The sequence below is a fragment of the Babylonia areolata genome, chromosome 16 (genome assembly GCF_041734735.1).
Source record: "Babylonia areolata isolate BAREFJ2019XMU chromosome 16, ASM4173473v1, whole genome shotgun sequence".
Lineage (NCBI taxonomy): Eukaryota > Metazoa > Mollusca > Gastropoda > Neogastropoda > Buccinidae > Babylonia > Babylonia areolata.
This window is the reverse complement of record NC_134891.1, coordinates 6,241,230-6,253,729: the sequence shown is the minus strand read 5'-3', so window position 1 is coordinate 6,253,729 and position 12,500 is coordinate 6,241,230. Positions and strand designations below refer to the sequence as shown.

Below are 12,500 nucleotides of genomic sequence, written 5' to 3'. Positions count from 1 at the left end.
CGATAAAGAGAAATACAAATACAAATACAGATGATCATACATCTTTGGGAGGGTAGGTCAACATTTACTTTCTTGACGCCGGGTTTAACTCACTCAGTACGGCCAGTCCTCTCTTCTCCTCTACACAGACCCCTCGTATGTCCAGTGGGTGTCTCTATGACCCAACCTTTAGCTCCCGTCGTCAGAATTGTGGTATTCTTTGTCAACACTCACCTCTTCAGTATGAGAGCCTTCCACTTGCAATATTTTGATGGTGGTAATTGGGGTGAAACGCTGTTAACGTCTTCTCTTTCGCCGTTCGTATGGAGAGAGTTAATCTTAAAAGGAAAGCGTTGACGGCAACCATGTCCCAAAACATACAATCGAGTTTCATCCACTTCATGTATAATTATACATCTTTGGGACTGCAGCTCAAAATGTACTTTCTTGAGGCCGGGTTTAAGGCCAGACACGGCAGCTATTTCTAAAAACGGTTTTATTATAAATTCTGATTAGTGTTATTGTTATAGATGGATATTGGTAGGTATCACTCAGGATTCACAAAAAATGTTAAAAAAAAAAAAAAAAAAAAAAAAAAAAAAAAACCCAGAGAGGCAAGGCCTTCAAGACTCACTTGTGATACGCACTTTAAAAAAGATCAATGAAAATATAAATCACACACACACACACACACACACACACACACACACACACACACACACACACAAAGGGACAGACAACCGAATATAGGGTTATACATGGACTGACTTTGTTTACACAAGTGAGTCAAAAACTGTGATAGAAAAATTCTATTTCGGGATGTTAATTTGTGATTTTTTTAATTTTCTGAAAGTACAGAAAAATTATCAAAAATGATAGATTCCAACTTTAGCTGGGTTTTCGTGTACTGCATTGCATGGTTACTTTCGTTTAAAGGAACTGTGAACCATTGCATAATTTTGTCATTTTTACAGTTTGGACTTTCCTTGTTTTGTTTTCAAGAATTCAGTCATATCTTGTGAAATGGAAAATAATGTGTGTGTGTGTGCGTTGTTGTTGATTTTCGGCAGGTTTTGACAATAATTTTATTTTCTCAGCTTTTCACCATCTGCTGTGATGATTGCGCAGTGGTGTTGTAAACACTTGGACGAGCATTATAGCCGACCATCCTGCAGTTATGTTTGTCTATAATATGCGACTTAGGTCAATTCCATGTGTACCCCCCTTCTAAGGATCTATGGCCTATATGAATAAAAGGTCTACGTCTCCCCCCCCCCACCCCCCCCCCTCTCTCTCTCTCTGTGTATGAGTGAGTGTCTAGACTCTTCGAACAAGTAATCCTCGACACATCCGCACAAGTCAGGCAGAACGTAACCAAATTAGCTTGTGTGTGTGTGTGTGTGTGTGTGTGTGTGTGTGTGTGTGTGTGTGTGTGTGTGTGTGTGTGTGTGTGTGTGCTTGCGTGTGTGTGTGTGTGTGTGCTTGTGTGTGTGTGCTTATAGTGTGTGTGTGTGCGCGTGTGCGTGCGTGTGTGTGTATGTGTTTGTGTGTGTGCGCATGTGTGTGTGCGTGCGCATGTGTGTGTGCGCGCATGTGTGTGTGTGTGTGTGTGTGTGTGTGTGTGTGCGCGCGCGTGCGCATGTGTGTGTGTGTGTGTGTGTGTGAGAGAGAGAGAGAGAGAGAGAGAGAGAGAGAGAGAGAGAGTGTGTGTGTGTGTGTACGTGTGCCCACGCATGTGTGTACGCAGTGCTAACAAGAGCCCCGTGCATTACATCGTTGAAACACAGACAGTAAAAGACATCCCATCTTGTAACAGACTGGACAGGATACAGAAGGGATGAAGAGATACCATGACCGTTAAATAACACACAGGATGATGACCTAACATCATCACTGTGTCTGCGTGGTGAAGCATAAAGAGACACGGGCGCGCAACAGCCGAGTGGTTAAAGCGCTGGACTTTCAATCTGAGGGTCCCGGGTTCGAATCACGGTAACGGCGCCTGGTGGGTAAAGGGTGGAGATTTTTCCCATCTCCCAGGTCAACATATTATTATGTGCAGACCTGCTAGTGCCTGAACACCCCTTCGTGTGTATACGCACGCAGAAGATCAAATTAATACGCAAGTTAAAGATATCTGTAACCCATGTTAGTGTTCGGTGGGTTGTGGAGAAACGAAAATACCCAGCATGCATGAACCACGACAGAGTCATCGGCAAGTCGATGTTAGTCGTGTAACGGAAAGAAGAAGAAGAAGAAGAGAGAGAAAAAAACAACAACAAAAACCCCAAAAAAACACGTTCATCGTATCTGTTACAAAAACAGTCGGATGCTTACCACATCGGAGCAACGTAATTGTCATTCAGTTATATATCCGTGAACGTAGACAGCAAAAAAAAGCCAACAACAACAAAAAACAAAACCAAAAAACAAAACCAAAAAACAAAAAACAAAAAAACAACAAAAAAAACAACAACAAACAAACAAAAACCACAAAACAATGACAATGACAAAAACAAGGACGACGACGAGGAGGAGGATGATGACGATGAGGCCGATGATGATGATGAGTAAGATGGATGATGGAGGAAGCGGTGTAAGCTAGCTTTAAGCTGAGAGCAACCACTCAGTTTCATTTCCGGGCTGTGGTGGTCACATCTTTAATAAGGAAGGGGGGGTGGGGTGTTGTTCAAGCTGATATAATTAGAATTATCATTATAATTATTATTATATAATTATAAAAGAGAGGCAAGGCCTTCAAGACTCACTTGTGACATGCACTTACTACAACAATTGAATCAAAACACACAAAACATCAATTGAAAAACGAAAGTCCTGTGCACCTCCAAACATAGAAATACAGACCACACAAAGTTGTGCTGGATTTCACATTGTTTTTTTTTTCCACTTTTTTTCAAAGTTAAAGTCACAAAAGGAAAAAAAATCATTTCTAACTCACACTTGCTTTTGTTTAAATGAAAGAGGAAATGCATCTAAGTGTGACCAAAATACAGACACACACAAGATGGATAATAAAGTTAAGTTACATTTTATACATGTATAAATATATATGATGTAACTGAACTTTTTGTTAAACTATTACGTAATGCATTATAAGCTTAATCATAGAGAAAACAATTAATACAATGTGAAAAAAAAATCAATATGGGTATTAACAATGTGCCTGTCTGCTTTATAATTACAATTAGTATTAGAAAAAATGACATTTACAACACAGTTTCATCATATTTCACATTTTTGTGATAACCCTGAATCAGTAAGACCCAACACACACACACACACACACACACACACACATAATTACTTCATAATCTAGACCATTTTTTAAAACAGTCACTCTTTTTCAGGTGTAAACTCATATAAAGTAAAGACAAGTGAAGTCATACATACATCTGTTTGAGTATGCAGCTGCATTACATGCTCACACATGAAAATCAAAATTCAAATGATAAATATAGGTCAGTTACATTTTATACATGTATTTATATAAATACATAAGATATAACTGAACAGTGAGCTTTTTACTGTGTATGGAAAACAAAAACTGTTAAATACATAATTATAAGCTTATAATTGTTGAGAAAAAGTGTAATACAGTGTGAAAAAATAAATATAGATATTAACATTCCACATTTGAATCTATTTTGTGCTTGCTCAAAACATGTGTACACAAATACATAATATATATATATATATATATATATATATATATATATATATATATATATATATATATGAAGACAAAAACTTTCATTTATCATATATCTATTATCCTCATGAATAAAGAATTTTATCTTGTAATCTCTCTCTGCCTCTTTCTCACGCACATCTAATTCAGTAAATACATTTCACATTTGAATATGTTTTATGCACAATTGTTACAGAACCACACACACACACACACACACACACACACACACACACATGTGAGCACAACAAAAAACTCTTTCATTTAATAAATATTTATATATCCTCATGTATAAAGATTTTTTTCTTGTTATCTCTCTTTAATGTGTGTGAGTGTGTGTGTGTGTGTGTGTGTGTGTGTGTGTGTGTGTGTGTGTGAGGAGTTTGAAGAAATTCAATATCAAAGTTCAAATTCACATGACATGTCATAGTATTCAGATCTATATTAAATTGTATGATATGAATAATATTGATTCAACCCACACATGTTCTGATCTTGATTATAAAGATGAGATCAAGTTGACAGGATCTGTTGTTCAGGATGGCTGTGTTTCAAAGGCGTGTGACACTGTGTTGTCTGGTCTGGTGTCGTTTTCGTAGTGCAGGCCCGGGGTAGTCTACCGCTGATGCAGAACCTGAGGCAGTGGGGAGTTGTCAGACTGGTCAGTTTTGAGGGTGGATGGCTGACTGACTTCATCAGTGGTTGCTGTCTCTGCCGTTGTTGTTGTTCTTCTTCTTTCCCTTCTCTACCGCCTTCATGTGTTGTCGAACACAGTGTGTAACAAGCATCGTCTGCTACAAGCATGACTGACATCAGTCTCGGGGTAAATGGCGCCCCATTTTACCATCTAATTTTATAGTTTTAAAGTTAATATGAAAATTGAGTATTTTGTTAAACTAATAACATGTAGAGCCGAGTACCAGTACTTCTAAACGTCGTATGAAGTGAAAAGGACTTAATTTTGAAAAAAAGAAGTAAAGACTGAAATTTTTCACGTTTCATCAAGGGTATTAACTCTCATGGTTTATTATTTTTAACTGTGAATTCCGACTGATTTTGTTGATATTTTTATGGCAGTTTCGGGCATAATCCAGTAAGTGATGAGGCGTTCACAAATCTTTCTCTGAATAAATATTTAACGCTCTCCTTCTCCAACTTTCCATCACATGGTATCGTGTATTGTCGATTGAATATTGGATTGAACGGGCAGGTCAACTACTTGAAACAAAATGTCGCCCTTCGAGCTTGCGAGCACGCGCTTTGAATATGTATAAATATGTGTACGCAATTGATTTTTGCCCATGACCTTCAGGGCTCAGCCAATAGATCTATAAAGTCCATTCGTAGTACTGATTTTAGTATTTTCTGAAAAAGACCACTTGGGCGAATGAACATAGTGAAAGCCCTGTACACTGAGAGTAAAACACACAAACTTTTTATATATTGAGTATAATTTCAAAATGTAATGTTTAAGATGAGAAAGATAAGTTTAAAGCAAATTAACCCCCCTAGCATTAATTACCGATTAATTTTCCTTTTTACTATCTACACCAAAGACATGCAAAATAAATATAACTTCCATGCTTAGCAAAAGAAGTTCCTGTTTGAACAAAAAATGATAATAATGACTGCTCTTGTTGTTGAGTCGAATATCAGATCAAAGTGCCAAGGTTAGAGAATACAAAAAAAATATAAATATAACAGTAAATTCAGTTTGCATATAATTTGGCTTCTTTTTAAATTTTATTTTGCCCATCCCATAGGTACAATATTGTTTTAAACAAGATGACTGGAAAGAACTGAAGTTTTCCTATTTTTATGCCAAATTTGGTGTCAACGGACAAAGTACTTGCAGAGAAAATGTCAATGTTAAAGTTTACCACGGACACACAGACACACACAACCGAACACCGGGTTAAAATATAGACTCACTTTGCTTACACAAGTGAGTCGAAAACACTCTTCAGGCAACAGTTGCCATGGAAACGATTCAAAATGAACGACAAAAAAATAAAAAAAAAAGGAAGAAAATCAAAGCTCTACAACTACACACTATTACAGTACTTCAGTTGTTGTTGTTTTTTTTACTCATTTGTGCAAACAAAGTGAGTATGTTTTAACCCGGTGTTCGGTTGTCTCTGTGTGTGTGTGTGTGTGTGTGTGTGTGTGGTAAACTTTAACATTGACATTTTTTCTGCAAATACTTTGTCAGCTGACACCAAATTAGGCATAAAAATAGGAAAAATTCAGTTCTTTCCAGTCATCTTGTTTAAAACAATATTGCACCTATGGGATGAGCACAAACAAATAACAAATGAAGCCTAATTATATGCAAACTGCATTTACTGTTATAGTTATATTTTTTGTATTCTCTAAACTTGGCACTTTGATCTGATATTCTGACCCAACAACAAGAGCAGTCATTATTATCATTTTTTGTTCAAACAGGAATTTCTTTTGCTAAGCATGGAAGTTTTATTTATTTTGCAAACGTTTTGGTGCAGATAGTAAAAAAAGGGAAATTACTCTGTAATTAATGCTAGGGGACTTAATTCGCTTTAAACTGATCTTTCTCATCTTAAACATTACATTTTGAAATTATACTCAATACATAAAAAGCTTGGATTTTTTTTTAAAGTGTATCACAAGTGAGTCTTGAAGGCCTTGCCTCTCTTGTTCTTTTTATTTTTGATTTATTTTTAACCTGAACTCCGGGGGAGAGGGGGGGGGAGGGGGTATGGGGGGAGGGGTAGAAGGGGGGTTAGGGGGGAGGTTAGTGTGTGTGTGGTGGTGGGAGGGAGGGTGGGTGGGGGGGGTTGAGGGGGAAGGGCAATTGGTAGTGTCCTGTGTATGTTGAATCAAAACGGGTACAGCTAAACACAACCGAAGTGACTCCAGCAGGAGCAGTGCAGGCGGGGTCTCCTCTGGTGTGTGGCCTCCTGGCGACCTTCCCGTCGGAGCTGCCGGAGCTGAGGCTGCGATAGACGATCCCGGGTGTGGCTGTGTATGGGGGTGGGGGGATGGGGGGCGGGGTGGGGGGGGGGGGAGACTCGGAATGAGCAGCGTGGGAGTAATGCCACTGAGGCGGTGCAGGTAATGGGGCACCCCCCCCCCCCCACCCAACCCCTCCAAAAAAACGGAACAAAAGAAAAAACAACAAACAAAAACAACAAAACATAGACTTAGTGCAGTCAACCGCCAGCAAAAACTCATTGTTTCATGACTGTTGTGCCAGATAGTATCATCTTCTTCAGCGTTAGAAAAGAATAAGCCATTCAATCAATCCATATACTAAAAGTAATTGCATCAGTATTTTAAAAAGCACCGTGGTATTTTCTTCATATAAGAAGTTTTATTTTAACGGTGATTTTTTTTTTTTCGATGAGGTGTTTTACACACACACACACACACACACACACACACACACACAACACAACACAACACAACACAACACACACAACACAACACAACACAACACATACACACACACAACACAACACACACACACACACACACACACGCACAGAAAGGAAATGACTGGCACGGAAAACACACGCGCGCATGCGTGTGTGTATGTGTGTTTGTGCGTATTTGTGTGAGTGTGTTGACATGCGTGTGTGTGTGTGTGTGTGTGTGTGTGTGTGTGTGTGTGTGTGTGTGTGTGTGTGTGTGTGTGTGTGTGTGTGTGAAAGGAAGAAAGAAAGAAAGAAATTATTATACATACTTCAACTTTCGGCAAGTGCGTAATCTTCACCATAGTGGCTTTTTGATTCTGTGGGCGGGAAAAAAAAACAAGAAAGAAAGTTATCGTGATTATGATCATTATCGTTTTTTTCTTATCATCACTCAAAATAATAGATTTATAGATACACACAATTGAGCAGTCACACACACACACACACACACACACACACACACACACACACACACACACACACACAGACAAAGACACACACGTACACACGCACACACAGAGCCAAACACACACACACACATACACACAGACACACACACACACACACATACACACACACACACAGAGCCAAACACACACAGACACACACAGACACACACACACACACACACACACACACACCATTCACGCCATAATAACATAGTAAGACACTGAATTCAATCACTTGACAAACGCAAATAAAACAATATTTTCCTCATAAATCACACAACTCTGAGCATGTAATTGACAAAAACTCTGAGTATGGAAAAAAAAATCAGACAACTCTTAGCATGTACATTACTTAGCACTTACCATGTAAATTACACAACTCTCTTACAATGTGAATTACACGAGTCATCCGGATGAAACCATCAACCGAGGTCTAGTGTGGAACATGTAAGATCCTACGACAAAAAAAAAAAAAAAAAAAAAAAAAAAAAAAGTCCCTGGAAAAAAAGAGAGAAGGAAAATCCACTTTGACAGGAAAAAATACACTTGAAGACAAGGAAAAGGAAAAACACAAAATATAGGTGGCGCTGCACTATGGCGACGCGCTTTCCCGGGTGAGTGCAGCCCGAATTTCACACGGCGAAAGCGATTGTGACAAACCCCCACCTATCCCCCAAATATATATATATATATATATATATATATATATATATATATATATATATATATATATATATATATATATATATATATATATATAAAGTAATTTAGACAAAATGAGACAAGTCAAGTCGAGACAAGGCATTGCATTGCAATCCTATCCAATCCAGTCCAATCCAATGAAACACAATACAATACAATACAATGCACTGTACTGCAACGCAACGCAATACAATACAATACAATACAATACTATGTAATGCAATACAATGCAATGCACTACAACGCAACGCAACGCAACGTAACGCACTACACTACACTACAATGCACTGCAACGCAGTACAACGCAATACAATACAATACAACACAATGCAACACAATGCAACACAACACAACACAACGCAATGCAACACAATGCAACACAACACAACGCAACACAACAGAACGCAACACAACACAACACAACTCAACACAACACAACACAACTCAACACATCCCAACCCAACCCAACCCAACCCAACACTTACCATGTAAAACACAGTGGCCACCGTTATAATCGCAGCCGAAACAAGTCCAGTGCCAAACAGACGAAGAAAACGAGCCATCTTCCAAATCACCGTCTGCACGAAACCACCGCCCTGCTAATCTCTGTTTTAACTGACCACCTCTCCTCGCCTGTTCCGTCTGTCAACATAATAATAATAATAATGGATACTTATATAGTACACTATCCAGAAATCTGCTCTAGGTGCTTTACAAAAACGCTTTTGTTAACATAAAACATCATATCTATGTTACATACACACACCAAAATGTGACTACACATTTCACACAATTACTTCTGGTTGAAATGGCGACATACACTGAAATTCCAAGGTTCTAAGACAAAGTCGATCTGAATCGCACTTGCCAGAAAACTAGAAAATATAGGGAAAAGAAAAAGAGAAGATGGCATCAAGAAAAGCGAACCCGAAAGATCAAAAACTGTATGCAGTTAAACTAGCAATGGACGGAAGATCGGAATTTTTAAGAACTGGAACGATGCATCAAGATCCGTGACCGGTTTCTCCAAGGCAACACACAAGGCCTACGACATTCACATACATTTGTTCTCTCTTTTTGTTGTTGTTGGTGTTTTAATCACTCGTTATTGTTACATTTTTCTTTTCTTTTGTATATATTAAAAAAAAAATATAATTGTTATGTTAAAAACGTCATTGAACATACTTTCATGGAACCTCAAAGGGTACAAAGAGACAATAGATGGACTTACAACAAATAAATTAGCACATGATTGGGTAATAAAACACTTCAGTAAATATGATATTATCTTTTTACAAGAAACCCATCTAGATAAAGACACTGCAAGTAACATCTTCATTCCAAATTTTGCACCTGGAATTCATTATGTACGTCAAAAACGTAAAAAAGCAGTAAGTTCATCAGGGGGGATATCAATTTACATTAAAGAAGATTTAAGAAAGAACATCAAAATACTGCCAAGCAGTAACAGCGACATTGTGTGGATAAAGATACCAAGCACCAATGACAACAACGACACAATGTGGGATGTCTACATTCCTCCAGAAACATCCTCTTTTGGAAAAGATAATACCACGGACATCTGGGATAAGTTAGAAGAAAACGTCGAGGAAGTCAACGAAATGGGAAACATCATACTTTGTGGAGATTTCAATGCACGAACAGCTGGGATACCATATTTCATTCAAATTGAACATGAAAACAACAGATGTAACTTACCTTATAATGATCATTGTGATTTGATATACAACAAAAATTTAATGGATGGCTCTGTGCAAAAAGCTGGTAGAAGACTGGTGTCCATATGCATTGACAATAATTTGTGTATCCTCAATGAAAGAACACTGGGTGATTTAGATGGACACTTTACATGCTATAGTCCAAATGGCTGTAGTGTTGTTGATTATTTTATTTGTTCTACCACTATGAAAAAAGACATCTTACATATGAAAGTTCACCCCCTTAAATCTTTTTCAGATCACTGTCCGATGGAATTAAGTTTTTTCGTAACTGGATTTTCGATAAAATCAGAAAGGAATTCGGTATCAGTTAAAATGTCACGAAAAGAAACGTTTAAAGCTGAAGACGTCACACACCGATACTTCTGGGATGCCTTCTCAGACGAGAAATATTTAAGAGCTTTCAAAATGATATGGATAAAAACCCAACTTGTTCAAATAGAACAAAGATTAGATACGTATATTGAAAATGATACCGGTATTTCTAAACTAGCATTAAACAATACTATTAAAGATTGTACACAAATGATGAAATTTGCGGCTAATGTAAGTCTTAGGAAGAAAACAAACGTTCGTAAGCGCAAAAGAAAAAACAATAAAAATGGTTTGATTGTGAATGTTATGAACACAGGAAAGAGCTTAGATCAATACTGAATGCCATGAATAGGCATCCATATAATAAATCCCTATGCAAAAAATATTTTTACCAAACGTAAGATCTATAATAGACTGTTAAGACGAAAGAAAAGAGTGTACACAAATGATCTTACGAATAAAATCAGCGACGTCCTTTATAAAGATCCAAACACCGCCTGGAAAACATTAAAAAGTTTACAAACTGCAGGCGAGAATGCCACACGCAAATATCAGTTGAATACATCCATATGGATTTCACATCTGGAAAAGCTCATTGGCAAAGAGGTTAATATAGAAGAAAAACAAAGGCAAAAATCAGAAACGAACTTAAAAAGAGTCAAACAGATGAGAGTCTGCTTTCAAATATCAACTTAACAATATCAAACAATGAAATCAAGAAAGCGTGCAAGCATCAAAAAAATAATAAATCACCAGGATTGGACAGCATTACAAACGAAATGGTCAAAACAAGTCTTCCAATAACTATCCATATCATTAAAAAAAATGTTTAACATTATTTTCACTCAAGATATATATCCAGAATGTTGGAAAAATGGTTTAAATATTCCACTGTATAAAAATGGGAACCCGGGAGATCCAAATAATTATAGGGGAATAACCTTAACCAATACCTTGGGAAAAGTATTCTGCACAATATTAAATAATCGAATAACTGAGTACCTAGAACAAGGTGAACGCCTAACAAAGGAACAAATTGGATTTCGGAAACACTGCAGAACAATTGATCAAATCTTCATTCTAAAAAAGATCATGAATGAAGTAATAAAAGTAAAAAATGGTAGATTATACGGTTGTTTTGTAGATTTTAAAAAAGCCTTTGATAATGTTTGGCACGATGCCCTGTTCCTAAAGTTGAAAAGAATGGGCATAACTGGAAAATGCTTTGATATAATTAAAGACATGTATGATAATTCCAAAATTCAAATAAATTCATACGAAGGTCTCAGCACAAAAATAACTGTACAGAATGGTGTACAACAGGGCAATACATTAAGCCCAACTTTATTTAATATTTTCATAGATGATATTGTAAAATCTATGGAAAGTAACGATTCTCCAAAATTCAAAGCTGTTTCACCCAGCAATGTACCATGTTTACTTTATGCTGATGATCTAGTTATTCTGTCTTTAACAAGAAAAGGATTGCAACAAAAAATACATAATTTGAACACATATTGCCATAGTTGGGAATTAAAAATTAATAGAGAAAAAACGAAAGTGGTAATCTTTACAAGATCTGACCCAAAAGTACCAATATATTTCTACTGTGGGGAAGATATAATACAAACAGCAGAAGAATGTAAATATTTAGGAGTTACATTCCACAAAAGTGGAAGTCTGATAAGAGCACAGGAACACCTAACTAAACAAGCAAACAAAGCATTGCATACTTTGCGAAGAACATTCAAAACTATCAACATCAATCCAGGTACCATATCTAAACTATATGATACTTTGATAAAGCCAATATCGATTTATGGGGCGGAGGTATGGTTACCTTACCAAGTCAAACCAGATGATTCTTTCGATTTAGCACATCTTTTTGACGACTGCTTATCGAATAAGTTTCCACATGAAAAATTACACATTAAATTCTGTAAGCAAATACTTGGAGTACACAAAAAAGCTATGGTGCTTCCTGTGTTAGGTGAACTGGGCAGATTCCCAATAAGTTTAAAGATAATGTGCCAAATTATTGCATATTGGATTCACATTATTCAATTACCAGAAACTTCCCTCATCAACAAAATATATAAGTCCATGTACCACAAGAAAATACAACTTCCCCATGGTTGATATTTGTTAAAAA

General features: G+C 37.0%; 1 protein-coding gene across 2 annotated transcripts in view; it reads right to left on the bottom strand.

The window, feature by feature from the left end:
• The window catches only part of LOC143290817 (putative methyltransferase-like protein 24), a 34,287-nt gene that overhangs the window by 14,974 nt on the left and 6,813 nt on the right, over positions 1-12,500 (bottom strand). For both annotated transcript variants that reach the window (XM_076600341.1, XM_076600340.1), the window contains exons 2-3: positions 8,780-8,937; positions 7,413-7,460 (exon numbers count right to left, since the gene is read on the bottom strand). In XM_076600341.1, coding sequence (XP_076456456.1) covers positions 7,413-7,460; positions 8,780-8,857 — 126 coding nt within the window. In that variant the 5' untranslated portion in view covers positions 8,858-8,937. The remainder of the gene's footprint in view (positions 1-7,412; positions 7,461-8,779; positions 8,938-12,500) is intronic.